The sequence below is a fragment of the Pelobates fuscus genome, chromosome 11 (assembly GCF_036172605.1).
Source record: "Pelobates fuscus isolate aPelFus1 chromosome 11, aPelFus1.pri, whole genome shotgun sequence".
NCBI lineage: Eukaryota > Metazoa > Chordata > Amphibia > Anura > Pelobatidae > Pelobates > Pelobates fuscus.
Genome location: NC_086327.1, coordinates 38,794,157 through 38,816,732, shown reverse-complemented (window position 1 = coordinate 38,816,732; position 22,576 = coordinate 38,794,157). Strand labels below are relative to the sequence as shown.

The window sequence follows — 22,576 nt, the reverse complement described above, 5'->3', positions numbered from 1 at the left end:
GATAGATAGATAGATAGATAGATAGATAGATAGATAGATAGATAGACCAAAACAATTTCTGTAGCTGCTGTTCTAGCCTACCAGTCAATGTGAAAATTAGCTAGCTGCTTTTACATAGTGATGTACTCTGTGCTGCCACTGGTATTAAATATTTAAAGACCTTATAAATAATAATAGGCTGATAATATATGGCGTACGCTTTGTAGGAGAGGTATTCTGAGCACAGACTTCGGAATCGATTTAGTGTGTAGGATAATGAAAGTCAAAATGCTGGTCTCAGACAGAGGGATTAGCTCGGATTGCAATTTCCACCATTTTGTGGCTGGAATTCAGAACATACCACAAGTGAACGTGGCAGCTGGCTTCCTGTTTTATTGACAGGGTGGGACTGATTGATAAGTGTGTATACTTTATAATATACTATTAGAGGATATTTTAGAGAATAAATAAATATATAAATGATTGTGCAAAATTATAAATAAAATTCAATCACTGTGGAAACCAATAGATTTTTTTTTCTGCTGATTGCTCCCTGTTTTACATTTTGCCAGAGCTGCTCAAATTGTATACTGTGCAGTCTAACTGGGAAACAACATAGCATTCAATCCATAATAAAACTGTACAATATTTAATATGTAAGTAGTAGCAATGGTGGGTACCTGGAAAAGTGCATAGTAGATCACCTATGGAAAAAAAATTGTCAAGGCACAACAGGTGCTACTTCGGGAATACCTGCCGAATGTTTCAAGAGATTCTATTGGTTTCTACGGTGACTGCCCTTTTCTTAGCACATCTATGCAGAATAGCCCCTGTTTTGAAGTTAAACAATATTCCTCTTAGCTTTTTTTTTTAACAAATGTTACAATGTAAAACCAAAATGACCCCGAATTATAGACTCTGTGTTTCCTTCGTAATCTTTTCCTGCTATTCCAGCTTCACTGAGTAATTCTCCAACAATGAGATGTGCTTTCCTCTGTGGATTACATGAATCAGATGGTAATCCCTACAAGAGGACAACAGAATAATAATAACTATTAACCCCTAGCATACTGTGTACAGCCAAACCATTCAAGTGACAAGAGGCTAATTGCATATATTGTTCACTGCTTGCTCCCTATTATAAATGTGTTATTTTATCAATTTGACTGTTTGCGTGAAAAAACAACATTTGTTTCAGTTGCACCTCTGCATTTTAATTAATTAAGGAAAGTTGTATCATCTTTCTTTAATTAATATACAGGTACAGCACAATACAAAGTGATATACCCGCTCAAGTCTGACTGTTCACCTGGCATTGACGAAAAATCGGTTGAAAATACTTTTTTCTTGAAAGTTCAAAATGGCTGCTTGAAGCCAACCAATACTCAACCTTTTTTTCTAATATAAAATCATGACAAAAAAAAAAGTCTTACTTAAGCCAACCTGTAAAAAGTCACTAAAAGGGACTCTCCGGTTACCAATACAACTTTGATGCATTTGATAGGTTTTAGTCTCAGTAATATGCTGTATTTGTTTGCTTGTTGAAATCGTCATAGTTTTTGCACGAAAAATTATGTTTTGAAGAATGCAGCACCTTTCTCCTTTGCCATATCCCCTCACACCAGAATGGCTTCCTTATCAGTGTATGTACAGCAAAAACACTGAGAGAGTTTATTATAATTCACAACTTGGCTGCAGAACATCAGAGAAACAGGTAGCGATAGCCTTACTATATGTCTACCTGAACGTCCTCTCCTTCTAATGCATGGGTCCTCAAACTCCGGTCCCCCAGATGTTGCTGAACTACAACTCACATGATTCTTTGAATTACATAGATAGCCAGAGAATCATGGGAGCTGTAGTTCAGCAACATCTGGGGGGCCGGAGTTGAGGACCCATGTTCTAATGCAAGTTGCTTTGTAGTTCAGATCATTCAGTACTGTCAGTGGCTGAGCTGTGTACATACATGTAATAAGGAAGTGCTTTTCAGGAGTAAGGGTGTGTGGCTAAAGAGACAAGCCTATGGTGCAGCATTCAGCAAAACATTTTGGGTTTTTTTTTGTGCAAAAACTATATATATATATATGAGCACGCAATAAAATACAGCATACTAATGAGGCCAAAACACATCAAATGCATTAACATTGTATTGGTGCCCAGTGCATCCCTTATCAATATTGGTTGACAATAACTCTAAGGCAGTGACGGCTAAACTTGGCACCATAATTTTTTTCTGGACTACATTTCCCATGATGCTCAGCTAGCTCAGCCAGAGTCTAAAAGCTAGCTGAGCATCATGAGAAATGTTGTCCATAAAAAAATTATGGTGTCAAGGTTAGCCGTCACTGCCTTAGAGTTATTGTCAACCAATATTGATCAGGTGTGTGTGACTATCCTACCTTCTCTCTGTAAGATAGCTTTTATTAATCTTCCATTATTAACAAAAGCTACAGAGCCCTTCTTCTACCCATCAAAATATACATCATGTAAAATAATAATAAAAAGAACCTTAGCAACTGTTGTAATAAACAATTAAAAGGAAACCAAAACAACTTTAGTTTCATGAAGCAGTTTTGGTTTATAGATCATACCCCATGCAATCTCTCTACTATTTAGGAGTTATATCATTTTGTTTATCCACCACTAGTCACACCTCCCTGCATGTGACTTACCCAGCCTTCCTAAACACTTCCTGTAATGAGTCATCTAATGCTTACACTTCCTTAAATGCAATTTCTGTTCAATTTAGAATTTATCATCTCCTGCTCCTGTAACAGCTTGCTAGATGTTGCAGGGGCCTCCTATTTGTGATTAAAGTTCAGAGCAGAGAAAATTGACTTTAAAGTAAGGTAAAATCTGAGACAATTAAACCATTTTGTTTTCAAGCAGGTTGTGTCAGTCACAGCCAGGGGAGGTGTGACTAGGGCTGCATACAAGAAACAAAAATTATTTACATATAAAAATAGAGTAATTTTGTAGCAATCATACCACTGCAATTACCACTGGCTAAACATACTTGTCACTCAATTAACTGAATTTAACATGTAGTGAGACTACAGGGGCTGTTTATGTCCCATAGGGACATGGCAGCCACCTGTTATACAAATTAGAGGCATAGTCCTCTTCCAGGCTACTTAAGAGGAGGAGGTTGGTGCCCCAGGTAACTGTTGGCAGGAAGTGCTGAGGAAATTATCTTTGCTGCACACCCACTATCAGTTAGATACTGTGGTGGGATTGCATTGAATACGTGGCTGTGCAGCATGTGCTTGTTTCTGGCTATGTTTTCCTTGAGATCCCAGAGATCAACATGCTTTTAATGGGGAGAGAGAGTGGCAGATATAACATGATCACAAAGATCACCATTGTGACCCATCCCATGGAGTTCTGCCTGTCAACGGGATGCTCAAGCCAGACGCGGTACCCCCCATTCAGAACTGGTATTTATTATATGTATTGCCAATTCGGAAATATACTAAGTTCGAAATTACCACAGGGAGCACTTTATGCACCCTACTTCATTCTGGCAGTGGCCAGTGGGTAGAGAAGGGGACATAACACAGAATGGTACCGATATGTCATGACACATCCCCAACTGTCTGTTGGTGTAGGGGTCATTGAATTTTCCATTGGGCCCAAGCCCCAGGTGTTTCTGGAATTAAGCAATCCCACCTGTCAACAACCATGCACGGTGTGGAAGATGGAAGGAGAGTGTAACAGAGTCCCAAAGACCTATTTAACTGTTTTATGCAAGGCAGACTTCTTTTTATTCATTTAAAAAAAAAAAAAATTGCTGTTAGAAAAGTAGTTGTAAAAAAACCATCCAAGATGGTTCGAGGGGGAAACTCAAAAACTACCAGCTTTTCGAAATAGCATGATGGAAAAATAACTGATCAATGCAGACTAAATTGTATATAACAAATAGATTAAATTATATAAAGATTAAATTGTAATGCAACATAAAGATATTTTAAAAATAACAATCCTTTAAACAGTTTTCTTTATGCAGATTGGATTTGGGGCTTTTCTTTCTCGTCAAGTCTATCTGAGAGCTGCTAAACTGCACCAAAGGTGTTGTACAGAACAAAAGGCCTGCTGATAGCAATAAGATAATAACTAAACAAAATGAGTGATGATCTTCATAACACCTGCTAAATTAGAAAGCAGCCTAGTAGCCGCTTTTTAATCTGCCAAATCATATACAGGAAGGAAAGGCTCAGGAAAATTATACAATGGAGTCCACAGAACCCCTAATAACCAAGTGGGCCTGTGGGAAATAGTCTCACCTTTTCCTACATTCTATTCACATGTATCCCACATGCTATCAACGTGCCTTTCAACCTAGTGCAGCAAGATTTATATTTATGCAGCAATTTTACAATTGCTTGCCTTGCTTCTACATGCAATATGTCCTGGGAGATGACAGTGTAGTCTTGAGTTAGGCAGAAGCCTTGTTTTTGGCCAAGAATCACATTAAACTCCCCATGCTGCCCTCCTACATACAATATCACAATTAATCTGAACCATTGTCACTAACATTGTCCACAGTTACCCCAGCACATAGCACATGCCTAATCGCCTGGTCCATCAATGCCATACAACCCCCCTCATCCTGTAAAGGCATCCTTTAATTACAAACGTATCTTGGTCATATAAAAAAGAAAATGGTATTAAAGAAAAATGCAAATCTCTATTGATGGAGATCGAAGCCAAAAAAGAATTTTCTATTGATTGGCTACACATACAGGTCTATGTTATATTTGCAGACAGTTATTGGGTGATTGATTTACAAGTTGCAGGAGCTGAGAAGATGATTTTTTATATCAAAGGACACCAATTTCAATAGAGAGTAAGTAAGAATTATGTAAATTTGGCTCATAATGCTGGATTAATATTAAAAAAAAATATCTTTTTATTTTTCAGAAAAAAGGAAAAGGGAAGTTTCTCCATAACACATAGGTCTCAATATATAATATAAGTCATAGTTAGTATCACAATTGAAGAGAAGTTACTGTGGACCACCTAGGTACTGTATGCTAGGAGGGCAGAATTGACACAACTAGTCCATTGCAAATCACCTATAAGTTGAGTTAAACCTTCCATTCATCTGATGCTCTGTATTCTTTTGATTTATTTAATTTATATTAAAGATGTAGCAAATGGCCTCGAAATCCAGTTCATTCCAGGCACAGGCAGGGCACACAATGCAAATGAGGTGGAGTAATAGAAACATCCTCTTCTCTGTATACTTTTGACATTTTGCTTCTGGCACAATTGGAAATGGTTTTAAACATGTATTTTTGCCTAGGATCAACAGAAGTGTGGATTGTGGAACCTGATATTGACTTGAGACTCTTTTTCAACCTTCATTAATATGTTCCTACAATGCTATAACTGGCTGGTGCAAAGGACAGAACTTAGAACAATGATTGACAAGGAGCTGTCAAGATGGAGGCACCCAACTGCAAGACAAAGAAGTGTGTATTTCTACATTTAAAAACTCACAAATATATATTTACTTAGTATAGGGGATAAGCACAGTATTAAAAATCATGGGAAGTCACAATTCTCCTTTAAGAAAAGCATCATTATTAGTGATGTCCCTAACTATTCGCTGGCGAATAGTTCCTGGCGAACATAGCATGTTCGCGTTTGCCACCTCGGGGGAACACATGCAATGTTCGATCCGCCCCCTATTCATCATCAAAAAACAATAAGGGGGGGACCTACTGTCCTCCCTCCCGGCCCCCACCCCTGCGCGGTGGGTGGGGGCCATAAATCACAATGGGGTTGGACCTACTGTCCTCCCCCCGCCCCAACCGTGAGCGTTGGGTGGGGGCCATAAAATAATGAGGGGGGAACCTACTGTCCTCCCCCCCCCCGCCCCCACCCCTGCACGGTGGGTGGGAGTCATAAAAATTAATGAGGGGTGGACCTACTGTCCCCCCCTGGTCCCACCCCTGCGTGGTGGGTGGGGGCCATAAATCAAATGGGTGCGGACCTACTGTCCCCCCCGGCCCTCACCTCTGAGCAGTGGGTGGGGGCCCTAGAAAAAACAATAATGGGAGAGACCTACTGTCCCCCCAGACCCCCACCCCTGCGCGGTGGGTGGGGGCCATAAATCACAATGGCGGGGGACCTACTGTCCCCCCCTGGTCCCCACCCCTGCGCGGTGGGTGGGGGCCATAAATCACAATGGGGGGACCTACTGTCCCCCCCGGCCCCCACCCCTGAGCGGTGGGTGGGGGCCCTAAAAAAAACAATAAGGGGGGGACCTACTGTCCCCCCCGGCCCCCACCCCTGAGCGGTGGGTGGGGGCCCTAAAAAACAATTAGGGGGAACCTATTGTCCCCCCCGGCCCCCACCCCTGAGCGGTGGGTGGGGGCCCTAAAAAAAACAATAAGGGGGGGACCTACTGTCCCCCCCGGCCCCCACCCCTGAGCGGTGGGTGGGGGCCCTAAAAAACAATTAGGGGGAACCTATTGTCCCCCCCGGCCCCCACCCCTGAGCGGTGGGTGGGGGCCCTAAATACTAATAAGGGGGGGACCTAATGTCCTCCTCCCTAGCCCCCACCCCTGAGCGGCGGGTGGGGGCCCTAAATACAAATGGGGGGACCCTAGTCACCCCCTCCCCCCCCAAAAAAAAAATTATCCCCTTACCTACCCCCCTCACCCTAAAAATAATGAGGGGAAGAAGACCTTTAACTAAGAACCTGTCAGGGGTGGGGGCCGGGGGGGGACAGTAGGTTCCCCTTATTGTTTTTTTTAGGGCCCCCACCCGCCGCACAGGTGTGGGGGCCGGAGAGGGGGAGGACAGTAGGTCCCCCCTCATTATCTTTATGGCCCCCACCCACCGCCCAGGGGTGGGGGCTGGGGGGGAAGACAGTAGGTCCCCCCCTCATTATTATTATGGCCCCCACCTGCCACCCAGTGGTGGGGACGGAGAGGGGGAGGACAGTAGGTCCCCCCCCTCATTATCTTTATGGCCCCCACCCGCCGCCCAGGGGTGGGGGCCGGAGAGGGGGAGGACAGTAGGTACCCCCCTCATTATCTTTATGGCCCCACCCACCGCCCAGGGGTGGGGGCCGGGGGGAAGACAGTAGGTCCCCCCTCATTATCTTTATGGCCCCCACCCGCCGCCCAGGGGTGGGGGCCGGGGGGGAAGGAGAGTAGGTCCTCCCCCCTTCAATCACTATTGTGGCAAGAAAGAGTCCCTGTGGGTTTTAAAATGTGCCTGCCTATTGAAGTCTATGGCGGTTTGCCCAGTTCGCCCAGTTCGCGAACCGAAAATTTTATGTTTGCGACATCACTAATCATTATGATTACAGAGAATACCGACAGGAGTATGAGGTTACTTACTGGTTCTAAATGGTATGGGAAAACTCCAACATGTTTAATTAAACCCCCTGAAGCAAGCCACACCAGGGGAAACGAGTGATTGATGATTCACATGCACCCTTTATAATTTACCAGTATTAATATTATTTTTATTATTAGTCGAGCCATAATTTGTGTCTCTATACTAACCTAAGAAAGTCAATGAATGGATCCACCTGAAAGAATAATTCAAATGTTTCCCCGTGCCTTTCCAGAATATCTTAAGGTGAGACGGTTGGGGGGAAAGAGAGGGGAAGAGAGATAGCATGTGACATCACATTGCAGCTTAGTTCTTGCACATGCGGGGCATACATTGGAGGAGGGAAACTCTCCCTTCACTTAGTATGCTCAATGACAAAAAGGGCAAAGATTGTACAAAAATTTACAGGGTAACAAAATGGAGACAATTACAAGGTTATTCACAAAGCAGTAGTGCCCAATAGGTAGATCCCCAAATGTTTTAAAACTACAGCTCCCATGATGCTTTATCACTGTAAAGGCATTCTAACTGCATGCAATGCATCATGGGAGTAGTTCTAAAACATGAGGATCTACATCCCTACACTAAATAGAGAAGATCAGAGTAGCCAAACGTAACACCTAGCTGACCAGGAGAATTTTTCCAGTTCAAATTTGAAATTCACTTCTAATTTATTTTGAATTTATCAGTTCCAGGCTATAGGTACAACTAGACTATACTGAGAATCCATGTTTTTAATCATAGTGTATATGTAAAAATGTTATTATAAATCCTTGAAAACAACATTCCTTCTTCAAACAGCACCAATATATACCAAAGTGCTGTACAATTTTACAATAGGGGTATCAAATACAAAATTGCATTACAAACAATTGAATGTAAACAGCGATGCATAGGGCTCTGTTTGAATTACAATTCCCAAAACCTATCCATTTTATAGGTCACAGGGAAATCAAATTTAGATGTTTGAAATGCATTATTTATGGTATTACCCAGTAATCAATCAATAAATAAATAAATCAAACCAGAATGACCTACGCGATGTGCCTTTTTTTTTATATAAACATTTAAAATAAATGAAGTTATTATTTTGTTTATCACATAAACCACAGAAGAGATTACATTTCGTATACTGTTATATACAAATTATAATGTGTTTTTTTTTATTTGCACACAATATCTGTGCATGTGACAGAAATTATGAAAATATTTCATTTTCTGAAAGCGATCATATTTTTTTCTTTTTTCTAATACACAATGAGTACTATAAATATCTCTACCAAAAAGAAAAAAAATTACAGACATGCTTCCAATGGATATTGCTGAGTTTCTAAAAATGCTAATTAACCACAAGTAGTATTTTAATCACGTATCTATTCAGAATAAATTGGTCTTAGAATTCTTGATATGTTATGAATGAGAATTATAAAATTAAAGGTTTTTTGAGACAGAAAACGCAAACGTGAGAGAGCAAATCTCTGTGTATATATGTGTGTCCTGTCACTGAAATGGTTATGTAAAATAGGTAACTAATAAAGTTGAATAAAATAACAATATTGTAATATTTTATGTGTGTATGTCCGATGTCATGTAATATGTTATGTTCTTAAAATAATAAAAGAAAAAAGATTAAATATGAAAATATATATATATATATATCATTCTTCCATTCTGATATTCAAAGATTCACACTACTATATCAGTTATTAACCTTCTCAATGTCAGATGATTGTGTGGAGCCATTTTTTTCCTTCAGTACTGCAGAGTAGGTTCTAAGTATTGATTCAAAGACTAAACATTTGCTCTAACAAACCTTTTTTTTATTTATTCTCTAAACTCTGAATTGTAGCAAACTAAAAACCAAATGGCGCAACTGATCTGTAAAAATCTCCTGGCCCATCTATAAGCAGACAGGGATATTCAGCAAAATTTAAATCGCATGGAATTAAATCCAAATGGCAAAACAGGCTTAAATAGCTGGGATTTGCCTTTAGCAAGACGGATATTTTATTTCAAACAATTTTATCAAGCAATTTTCCAATCTTTGCTGTAATTCAGTTTTTTTTTTTTTTTTTTTTTACCAAAGTAAGAATTAAATGTGGATTTCAAATGTAAGGCCTGAGTAAAGGAAATAAAGGCTTAAGTGACTTTTTTTCATAGAAATGTTCAACTATTTTGACCTTAAATTTGAAAATCACTTTGAATTCTCACTTTAGTGATTAACCCTGTCAGTTGTTAATGATTAAACCATACAGTTTGGTTAGTTTAGCCTTCATCTTCCCAATCCTATACCAGTTCTCTTCAATTCGGAGTTTAGCAGATATACCTTCAGAGAGTTCCATTAACCCCTCAGCATTGAAATGGTTAACATTGGCTTAAGAAAATGCAATGTGTTCCTACACCTTGCTCTCACCACAGACATGTAAGCAAAGTGTGAGGCCCCTGTTGTAGTTTGCTTTATACAAGAATCCTGGGGGAACCCAGAGAAATACGATTTTAATTATAATTCCCAGCATGCTCTGCCCAGGCTGAGCCCATGGCTCAGAATAGCAATCAGTTGTGATGTCTCTATAGAAAAGACTACCTTGAAACGTTTCTATGTACACTGCAAGGAAAGTAAGGGGGGGAGGGAGAGGGGGGAATATATTAACCCCTTTCTATGTCTGGGTAAGGGAGATCAATTTTTTCTGACATGTGAAATATTATAATTCATAGAATTCATACCACCACATGAAGAAATATTTGGCTCATACATAATGCATGGGTAGAACATAGCAGAAAATAAATCAAAATTGAATTATCACCTTTTTTTTAGGCATTTATAGGTGCAATAAAATAAAATTATGCCATTATATATGCATATGTATGACTACACACAGAAAGACACACACACAAACAATGCATACACACAAACAATGACAAACAAAATATTTTCATGGGGATATTATTTCTTTAAAAATGGGTTGCAACAAATGTGTATTAGATTGCAATCTTATGATACATTTTTCCATAAGATTTAATTTTTTTATGTGGGCTATGGATGTGCATGGGTTAATGAAAGAGCTGTGAAAAACAAGTCTCTATTTTATGTTTGCTTGGTACAATGCATGCAGTTGCCTTGAAATATTTTGCAGCATTAATCATTTGAATCGTCGATCAAGCCTTTACACTAAGGACTGTAGCTCAAGGCTATGTGGAGAGGATTGGCTAATGCCAGTGATACATCAAACAATACATCCCTTTCTTCTGTCTTAATTATTACATGTAAATGAAAGAATACTGAGTCTGGAAGTGCCCTCTCACCCTCACCTTCAGTGTTTTACCTACACCCTGCTGGTGGGAGGGAGGGGGGATAGGACTAAAGAATTCTGACAGATTCAAGGCTGAGCTCTGAGTTTCTAGAGAATACACTGCATGCAGGGAAAGGTTACTGCTAATAGGATTTGGGGCACTTAGACAGATGGGTCACACCTGATTCACCGATATCATTTTATTTTTTAAATGTGTTATATTTCCAAATGAAAAAAAATAAAACAACAACAACAAAAAAAAAACACACACAAAACAAAACATTGCAGCGAGTATTGAGCAAACAGTGGTTATAAAACAGAAAATAAATTCTGCATCTATTCTGCCATTTAGCTTATCTGTGTTTGGTATTTAGACATAAATCATATTTTGGGTTCGTCTCTCTCTCTCTCTCTCTCTCTCTCTCTCTCTCTGTCTCTCTGTCTCTGTCTCAATCGATCTGTCTGTCTACCTACCTATCTATACCTGTGTACATCCCTACATAGATACATAGTTTGTGTGTATGTGTGCATGAATTATGTATGTGAGTGTATGTATTTGTTTGCGAATATATGTGTTTGTGTGTATTTCCGGTATTCATTATGTCGTTCTTACCTTACTAAATATCTAGAGCACCTGACCATTAAGTTACATTTAAATAACTGCATTCAAAATGTTAAATTGAGAATTTCATCTGATTTACTGTATGTATGCAGTGCTGTTGTATACCTAAGCAACTGTTTTCCCATAGATCCTTATATATCTTATTTTGTTTATTATTATTAATTTTTTTTTCACTGGCATTTAAAAAACAGTTTGAGATTGTGTATGTAATCTCCTTAAATCCAATATTTAATTTCACCATCTCCCTAACAAAATGTCAAATGATTTACACAACGTAAAGCTAACTGAAAGCTGATGAAAAAAACAAGATGTTAATAAACAGAGCTTCAGAAAAAATGTCTTGGGAAAAAAAAAACATATATATAAATTTTTATATACATATATATATATATATATATTAAAATACTTAAACACACACGCATATGTGTGTGTGTGTGCATGCATATGTATACACAGAAACACACACAGAAACACACATTATACGATATACAATTTTTAAAGATGTTACAAATGTAGACTACAGTATAATTTTTCCAATACAATTTTTTCGTATATATACACAATCACGAAAAAATGGTCTTGGAAAAATTATACTGTAGTCTACATTTGTAACATCTTTAAAAATTGTATATCGTATAATGTGTGTGTTTCTGTGTATACATATACACACACACATATATTTCTATGTGTGTGTTTATAAGTAATTTAATATATATATATATATATATTATTTTATTTTGGGGGGGAGGGGGTTAAATACCGACACTGTGATAGCCACTATTTTAAAAAAAATGATGAAATCCTAGTGACTTTAATAACAAGCACAGACACAAGGGAAGGTTATCTTGTAACATTATTTTCTCAACAATTGCGCTCATTTCTTCCATTATGTAAGGAGTTAAACACCTTATTAGTATAGCCATTATTTGCATTTTTTGTACCAAAATAATAAAACGGGGCTACTTCTGTTGTATCTCTGTCTGTACCATATACAAAGATACATTGAATAAGGATATATCGTTCTGCTAATGTCAGACATAGAATTACCAGAAGATCGAAAAGTTGTAATTCACAAATAAAAAAAGTGTCAAATAAAAAATATATCAAAACATTTTCATTGTTACAAATATTAGATAAAATCCTTGCTTCGTTGTTTTTTTTTTTTTTTTTTTTGCAGTTATGTTTTAACCCATTAATGGCTAATATTGGCACTAAGGTCGCCCAGCCTATTGCCACCTGGGATGCCAATAAAAACCATCAAATGGGCATTTAAGAAAACTCGCTAATAAAAAATTAAAAATGTTGATAAACATCTTTTATATTAATAAAAGCTAGCGCATAAAAATATATATTTTTTTCATTTTAGCATTATGTTTTCCATTGAAAATATGCTATATATTTTTTTTCTGAGCCACATCTTTTTTTAATACTATATTTTTCACTATGAATTTCACCAGTTCATTGCCATTCACGAGGCGCCAGCTCGTGAATTAAAAAGGCTATGGAATGTTAAAATGAGTTCATACTGCACCAATCTGAAATATTAACGGGATAGACCTTGTGTCATCAACATTTTTTTTATTTTTTTTATTTTTACAAACCGATAAAACTAGAAAAAAAAAAACGATTTTATGTCACTGATTTGCAGCGAATTCCAATTAAAGGCGTACTCAATATTTAATTGCATAAACTATAGCTGATAGCCCTGCATTTATTTGCCAAACATATTAATTATTAAACGTGTTCTCTGCAAGAAGTCACTTAATGTCATCTACTGAATTAATCATTCTTTTTTGCATTCACAACTGGTACTCAAATGACAATAAAACGTGACTATTTCCTAATTCATACATACATATATATCTATAGAAATAGATAGATAGGTAGATAGATAGAGGATAGATAGATAGATAGATAGAGAGAGAGAGAGAGAGAGAGATAGATAGAGGATAGATAGGTAGATAGATAGATAGATAGATAGATAGATAGATAGATAGATAGATCTGTGTATCTTGCAATTATTATTATATACCTTTTTGGTTTTGCAGAAGTGTTCAAGATAAAGTAATAAAGTCAACGTTTTGGCTCAGTTTTTGTATTTTGTATTTTTTTTTAATTTATTTATTGCATGGATATACTCCATTCTTTTATGTTTTAATTTGTGTGACCCCCATATGTATATCTATGTTGTTCCCATATTATAGGGAATAATTCGATTTAAATATATATATAGAATACTTTCATTAGTCCCTGGCATTATCTATTAGTAAATTTTACAGAAGTTGGCCACACTGCAAAAAACAAAAAATCTATAAACCGATTAAAATGGTAAAATTAGTTACCTGCCTACAAGGTGTTTATTTGAAGTTGTTTATAGAGCCCACCCCATGGTGTTATCATCAATGGGGACGGTAAGGGTGGGGGGAGGAAGGGGGGGGAGGGGGGGGGTTAGTACAAGGTGACTTTGGGAGGTAAAATTGCTGCAGTGTGTTCTTTACTGACCTAGTGTTATGACGTCAAGGCTATGCCACTTCACACTGCAAGGGGGCAGTCACATAGGGGCATTAACCCCTTCACTACAGGTGTGGGGGGGGGGATTACATTAAAATGTCCTTCTAACACTTACATTTTTACAATATAACTAAAAGAAACTGTCAAGGCGTGTTGGATACATTTTAGTAGAAATTAATATGAATTCTTTGTTTCCCCTCTCCTTAAATAACAGATCCGATCATCTATGTGCCCATTCTGAAGTGAGGTCTTGAATTAAGGATTTAAAAGTCCCCTTCCATCAAATTATCCCTAACCTCACAGTGGGATTATAGGATAATATACTTTGCAGGCCATCACCGTAATCAATTTTACTATTTCACCCTCATAAACCTATAAGCACATTAAGATACTCTGTACCCACTCCCAGGACAAGCAGTGGACATAAATTAATCAACGAGAGATTAAAATGTATGGCCTTGTCAATGGAAAATCGGCTTTTATTTTCTCTGGATTACTATTTTTTGAAGGAAATGAATGAATGGATATCTGTGAATATTACTGACTGCTTCTGTTGCCTGTACCCCATAGAGCTTACAATAAAGCACGTGCCAATGAATTTAAAAAAAAAAAAATGCAAAGATGAATGAGTGAATGAGATTTTAATTAAATTCTGTGTAACCGACATAAATCAGAGGTTCTAGAATGTGTAAATCCCATTAGATCTTTGCCAGAAGCAATTGGGTCTACTTGAATTATTCTAATATAAATAATACATCATATATGTAACATATTGCATACAAATGTGTGCATAGTATACACAGCAACACATTTAAAATCAGCACGTTTATTGCCTAAATAAAAAATTGGCTACAATATCCATAAATCGAAAGATGCCTTGGTTTTGCAGTATATATATATTTTCACAATCACGCTGAGAAATGATTTGAAGATATATTGCAAACATTCTTTTTAACATTCGACTGGACACAAAACAGCTATAGGTTTTAACCCATTGAGTGCCAGTCATTTTTAACCCCACCCCTTACTGGCACTCACAGGTTAAAACTCAAATAAGGAAGAAGATTTTTTAGTAAGAATATTGTTATCAGATATCTGCTATATTTATTTAGTAATTAATACGATAGGTATACAAATATAACAAACACAAATATTCCTACAATAATATAATAAAGAAATAGACAAGATTTATTTAATACATGATGGAATAAGGATTGACATCAACGAATAAAATACCTGTGTAAGTGGCCCAGGGTACTCCCCGCAAATTTCTTGAATTCTTCTTTTTTAAACTCCATTTTTTTATGTTCTTCCTTTGAAAATTTCCAAAGATCAGATTTGTGCTTGGAATGAAAAAGTTCTCATTACGACTTTTGTGCTAGATTTGAAAGTGCTGTCTAACTAAGGAAGCAATAGGAATGTTGGATTATATAAAGTCTTTTTTTTTAACTAAAAGAAAAAATAAATAAAAATACGGTTGCTGAGGTCTGGCCTTGTGAGAGGCAGGTATCACTACACATCAGCTTAAGTAGTAATGGGGGAAGCCATAGGATTGATAATGGGGGAGATAGGACTTTGCACTAAAGGATATTATCCCTCCTTCTTGCGTGGGATGGCCATAGAAAAAAGAGAGAGGAGAAAAAAATCTCTCCAGTCACTGCTATGTGGAAGATCAGCATATACCAGTAGGCTGGAGATGATAGGTTTTGATTATCAGTCTAGGACAATCTGAGGTTATTACAAACTCAGTGATTTGTCAACATTCCATCTGAAGGTTCCATCCGTTTCAGCTTCTAAAACATCAGTCCAGGTCATCTGCTCTCAATTTCAAGGTGTTTATTCCAAAATCTGTCTTCACCGTTTAATCACCTATAGATCTCCCATAATGAGTAAAGTGTGGGTAAAGCTAGGAGCCTGTGATCTGTGATGAGCTATCTTCTGTCCATCTCCCCTACCGTCTGCTGTCCAACCTTCAGCACCATGGACAGATCCACTCAAATTACTATATTTGGATGTGGATTAGACGACATTTCCTGCAGGTCCCAGCTGATTTTCACTGAGGGAGGGAGGGCTGGAGAGAAAAAGTGTGAGGAAGGGGGGGGGGGGGGGCAGATTTATGAGAGACAATGCTTAGAATAATCTGCAAAAGGTACTTAGCGAGATGTGAAGAAGAAGGGGAGTGGTGCAAGGTGGTGTTTGGGGAGATATAGGTGATGGTGAGGGGGCGGGGGGGGGGGGGGGGGGGGATGCTCGTGCACTCCAGGAAACTAAGATCTATATTACAAGTATGAATGATGTGTTAACCCTTCTGAAAACAGATTAGTTCATAAGACACGTGAGCACTGTTCAATCCAATTATCACATCGGTAGAGGATTGTTCTGCTGCATGTGATGTCTAATATGCCACTGAGAAGAGATAGCAAATAGATCCAACACTCTTAGACAGAGAAAGAAAGAAAGAATAATAGATAATTGATAGATAGATAGATGATGGATGGATAGATAGATAGATAGATAGATAGATAGATAGATAATACATACATAGAATAGAGATACACACACACAGACACACATACATAAAATATAGAATAATAGATATATATAGTACAATAATAAAATAATAGATAGATGGTACATTGATAGAATGATAGAGAGAGATATAGAATGAATAATGGATGCATGATAGTCATAATAATAATAATAATAGATAATTAATAGATATGCACCACATTTAATCCAAAATACATCCATGTCAACAATTACTCTGAGGTTTATTTGTGTAAATGTATTAACCAACAGCAAACCTAAACTGTTTAATGGGGATCATGACCCAATATCTTAGAAAGCATTTAAAACATGTAAATGTACAAAGAACTATTGGAATAAAGTGCTAAATATGCTGCAGTCAACAGTAACATTCAATTGGCATAGTAACTGCGTCACTTTTAGAACTTGACTGACAATTCCTCTTTATACCTGACCCTTTCAGCATTCCATAGAGTGATATAGCTGCTTGTGCAATAGGTGTTACACCTGGCTCACCACCCACTATTACCTATACAATAAATCGGTTTGGCCTGTAGTTCCTCGATTACATCTCGGGATTACTTCAACGTCTTCTTAGAGATCTGCATGGTTTATTTATCAAACACCGAACTGGAATGAATTGAAAACTGCATTGCAAAATTAAGGCTTAAAATATCCAAACTGTGATTATAGACAAAATTGAGATTTTTGTTGGATAAATTCAGTTAATGCCTATTTTGGCATTGGGGTTTTAATTCACTACAATTTGATATTAAGGGGATAAACCCCACTGTGGGATTTTCATAATGTTATCACATCATTATAAACAGGGATACACTACCCCCCCTCCCCCCCTCCCAAATTATCAGCCATTACACATCAACTCCCTCTCAGACACTCCTGGTCCAAGGTTTCCCAGATTGTGTTAGCTCTGCCAGCATTATTTAATGAGATTTGTCAACTTCATGTTATTGTAATTCAGCCCGATCACAGTAAAAGGTTGGGGAGGGTGGGGGGCTGGCATTTCACCAATAATTTTTAATTGGGGATGGTAACTATATTTGGTGATTGTGATGGTTAATTAATGTGAGGATCAGGGACATTTACTACACACAGATGCTACAAAATGGCTGCAAATCTATGGCCAACATCCATTCATCTATCTATCTATTTATCTATCTATCTATCTATCTATCTATCTATCTATCTATCTATCTATCTATCTATATCTATCTCTCTCTCTCTCTCTCTATCTCTATCTATCTGTCTATCTATCTATCTATCTATCTATCTATCTATCTATCTATCTATCTATCTATCTCTCTCTCTCTCTCTCTCTCTATATATATATATCTCTATCTATCTCTATCTGTCTATCTATCTATCTATCTATCTATCTATCTATCTATCTATCTATCTCTCTCTATTTATATGTCTATCTATCTATCTATCTATCTATCTATCTATCTATCTATCTATCTATCTCTCTCTCTATCTATCTCTCTCTCTCTCTCTCTCTCTCTCTCTATCTATTTATATATCTATCTATCTAGCTATCTCTATCTCTCTCTCTCTCTCTCTCTCTCTCTCTATCTATCTATTTATATGTCGATCTATCTATCTATCTATCTATCTATCTATCTATCTATCTATCTATCTATCTATCTATCTATCTATCTGTCTGTCTGTCTATCTATCTATCTATCTATCTATCTATCTATCTATCTATCCATCTATCTCTCTCTCTGTCAATTTTTCTGTTTGCATCTTTATTATAATATAATATCTATCTATCTATCTATCTATCTATCTATCTATCTATCTATCTATCTATCTATCTATCTATCTATCTATCTATCTATCTATCATCTATCTACTGGTGTTTTACATTGGAAAACATTCAATTAGTGTAACAAACTGTGTGTAACTAATTTGTGTAGCCGTGATTTATTGTCAGTCCAATACAGGACATTTTATGAAGCAGCACAGATTGCTTAATGAAGACAGCAGTGTCTGACACACAATTGGCTGATTAAATTTACAACTGGGATGCACAAAGGTTATTCTTGGTGTACAATGTGGCTCTCTTTGGGCATTAAATGAGTGTGACTGGAAAATACCACAACTTACTTCCTCTTAACCTATTTGTATTTAACCCTTTAAGTGGGATTAGCACAGTTGTTGTATGAACATATGTATATGAGAGAAGACCCTGGCAGTTCCTCATCTTAAAAGGTTTTTTTTGTTTGTTTTTTTTTTAACAAAATACTGCATAAAATGTTAAAACAAACTCTGGGATCCAAAGTGTTAATACAAATGCGTTCTAAAAGGAATAGTCTTGTACATGATTGATACAATGTTTGCACTGTGCCCCCTATAATTTGTCACATTAATAAGGTAAGACCATGATATTGATGTGGGTCACAGGGACAGGGCAACGCGTGGATTTATTGGTTACAGGGTAATATTGATCAGTTTAACACATTTTTTGATACCTTTTTTTTAGATCCTGTATTTTAATTCAACAATATTATTATCAGATATGAAGTATGTAAAGTGTTAAAAGAACAAATCAAATAAAGAAAATAAATTATTTTTTTTTTTCAAAGAACTTTAAGGAAAATGTATTTTGCTCCAATGATCACAGCATACTGGGATTTATTGACATGCTGGAATATTTGCTAAATTGTGAACTATCAGGAATTTAAGGAGTTCTAAAACGTAGGCAAAATAGACAAACTTAAAACCATTTCAAGTTCAGGTATTCTTCTAGCATGAATACATTAATTTGCAGCTTTAAACTCCAGACCCCTAAAGTACTTTCCAAATTAGTATTCACTTTTTGTATCACACAGCTTTGTTACAATGATGCCGTCCATCCCATGTGTTCCCTATTTGTGATGTCGCGAACACAAAATTTTCGGTTCGCGAACGGCGGACGCAAACTTCCGCAAACCTTCGCGAACCGGCGAACCGGGCTAACCGCCATTGACTTCAATGTGCAGGCGAATTTTAAAACCCACAGAGTCTGGTTTTAATCCATAAAGGGCATAAATCACCTAACATTCCTAAATCACAATGGATATGGATTGACACCTGACATATGACATATTGACACATTGACATATGGATTGACACCTGTCCTCAGAGACCCTGATACACACTGACACAGAGCAGAATAGGGACTGTTCCCCCTACATAGGGTCACTTGGCAGGTATGGATTGACACCTATCCTAAGGATCCCTGATACACACTGACACAGAGCAGAATAGGGACTGTTCCCCCTACATAGGGTCACTTGGCAGATATGGATTGACACCTATCCTAAGGATCCCTGATACACACTGACACAGAGCAGAATAGGGACTGTTCCCCCTACATAGGGTCACTTGGCAGATATGGATTGACACCTATCCTAAGGAACCCTGATACACACTGACACAGAGCAGAATAGGGACTGTTCCCCCTACATAGGGTCACTTGGCAGATATGGATTGACACCTGTCCTCAGAGACCCTGATACACACTGACACAGAGCAGAATAGGGACTGTTCCCCCTACATAGGGTCACTTGGCAGAAATGGATTGACACCTGTCCTCAGGGACCCTGATACACACTGACACAGAGCAGAATAGGGACTGTTACCCCTACATAGGGTCCCTTGACAGATATGGATTGACACCTGTCCTCAGGGACCCTGATACACACTGACACAGAGCAGAATAGGGACTGTTACCCCTACATAGGGTCCCTTGACAGATATGGATTGACACCTGTCCTCAGGGACTCTGATACACACTGACACAGAGCAGAATAGGGACTGTTCCCCCTACATAGGGTTACTTGGCAGATATGTATTGACACCTGTCCTCAGAGACCCCGATACACACTGACACAGAGCAGAATAGGGAATATTCATTAAATGCCAAAATTGTTATACAGGGGAATATTCAGTAAATAAGGATAAGGGGGGGACCTACTGTCCTCCCCCCTGGCCCCCACCCCTGCGCGGTGGGTGGGGGCCATAAATCACAATGGGGGGAACCTACTGTCCTCCCGCCCGCCCCCACACGTGAACGGTCAGTGGGGGCCATAAAAATAATGAGGGGGGACCTACTGTATGATGTTGTATCGATCAGGTAGTGTAAGGGTTACACCCGCTTCACAGTGACAGACCAAACTCCCCATTTAACGCACCGCAAACAACCGCAAACAGTCCATTTGCACAACCGCAAACTCCCCATTTGCACAAGGTTGGATACCAAGCTAGCCATGTCCGTTCCTTGTCCTCACTGATGTCATTGAAGGTCTCTTCCTCCACCCAGCCACGTACAACACCAAGGGTCCCTGAAAGTATGCTAATAAACTGAAAAAAGAAAAAATCTCCCAAGAAGGAGATCTAAAACTGGCATAGGAAAAGGTTAGACAACTATAATAAAGTGATACCTACAAATCCTAGTGAGCATAGGTGTATAATAGAGGGAGAAAGGGAAAGCAGAGTAATGCTTCCTAATACCGTGGTTAGTACCTTTGTTAAAGTAAATTGAGTAATGGACAAAAGTCTTTATTGTATCATTTATAAATAACAAAGGGATACTATACTCATTGCCCTATAGTGGCTAATTGTGTAATAATGGTACTACTATTACCTATTATATAATATTGGCAGGGGCAAGGAAATTCCCTCTAAATAGATGGGTATAGGCAGAGAGTATGGAGACCGGAGTGATAAAGTGTCAATAAGGTGATATAAAGTTAAATGTATCACAGACACACAGCCACCCTTTCTCTTAGCTAGTTTCCAGAAATGCTGGATAGGTAGAAGGGCTATAAAGACTCAGAGAGGTCTAAGAAGAATACTCTAAACTAGCCCTTATCTCTTTAAAAACCTTCAAGGGTGTTCTAAGCTAAAGCTCAATCTAAACGTTTAAATGACTGCCTGATTTCCCATCACAGATGCTGGCTAGGAATAACACTGTGCAAGACAAAGAGTGGGTCTAAGTGCCCATAGTGCAGTAAAGTGTCCCTAGTGAAGTGAAAAAGAGAATAACGAGCTGGTGCCCAAGAGAATAACGAGCTGTCGCCCTATCAGGGGACGTGTATATGGCATCGATTTTAGGAACCGGGAGATGGAAAAAGATGCTTGGTCCTCCTACTTCAAATTTGGGGCACTGCGCGTGCAATCTAATGTGCCACTAGATAGGAGTGGTGTGTTAAGTAGTACTATTCCTATCAGTTTAATCCCTGTTATGTGCCTTTTTTTTGGTTTGGTTTTTGAAGCCACAGTGCAGCACCAGAGGCCTAAAAAATTAGGCATGTACATATGCCTGAAAAATTAGGTATTGTTGCAGCCGCTGCTGTAGCAGCGGCCATAAAAATTGATGTTTGTTTCCCAGGCAGAAAGTGCCCTAAAACATTGCGGCTTGAACCCTAGTTGGTGGCGGATAAGTCACGCAAGTCAACCGGCATTCAGAGCTAAAATACAGCAGCGTGTGGACCATTTTTAGCCCAAGGCGGCTCATCTCATCAGGCCTTTTTCAGTCGAATGTATCGCCCACTGTCAGTCCCTTCGGGATCCATCCCTCATTCATCTTAATAAAGGTGAGGTAATCTAGACTTTTTTGACCTAGGCGACTTCTCTTCTCAGTGACAATACCTCCTGCTGCACTGAAGGTCCTTTCTGACAGGACACTTGAAGCGGGGCAGGCCAGAAGTTCTATCGCAAATTGGGATAGCTCAGGCCACAGGTCAAGCCTGCACACCCAGTAGTCAAGGGGTTCATCGCTCCTCAGAGTGTCGATATCTGCAGTCAAGGCGAGGTAGTCTGCTACCTGTCAGTCGAGTCGTTCTCTGAGGGTGGATCACAAAGGGCTGTGGCGATGCGTAGGACTTAAAAAGCTCCGCATGTCCTCCATCAACAACACGTCTTTAAAGCGTCCTGTCCTTGCGTGGTCATGGGAGGATAACTTTCACCTCTTCCCCTGTTAGATTCCCGTTGTGCTGTGACATCACCCTTATACGCTGTGTAAAGTATACTTTTTAATTTATTTAGCAAATGCTGAATCCTTTCCGACTTGTTGTAATTTGGTAACATTTCAGCCACTTTCTGCTTATACAGGGGGTCTAGTAGCGTGGACACCCAGTACAGGTCATTCTCCTTCAGCCTTTTTATACGAGGGTCCCTCAACAGGCACGACAGCATGAAACACCCCATTTGCACAAGGTTGGATGCCGAGCTACTCATTTCCCGTTCCTTCTCCTCAGTGATCTCAAGGAAGGTATGTTCTTCCTCC

The 22,576-nt window shown here is 38.5% G+C and overlaps 1 protein-coding gene across 1 annotated transcript in view; it reads right to left on the bottom strand.

Annotated features, from left to right (window-relative positions):
• Window positions 1-15,835, bottom strand: part of SLC17A7 (solute carrier family 17 member 7) — an 89,983-nt gene extending 74,148 nt beyond the window's left edge. The window contains exon 1 of the mRNA XM_063436859.1: window positions 14,992-15,835. Within this exon, the coding sequence (XP_063292929.1) occupies window positions 14,992-15,053 (62 nt within the window). The 5' untranslated portion in view covers window positions 15,054-15,835. The remainder of the gene's footprint in view (window positions 1-14,991) is intronic.
• Between the last annotated feature and the right edge of the window lie 6,741 nt (window positions 15,836-22,576).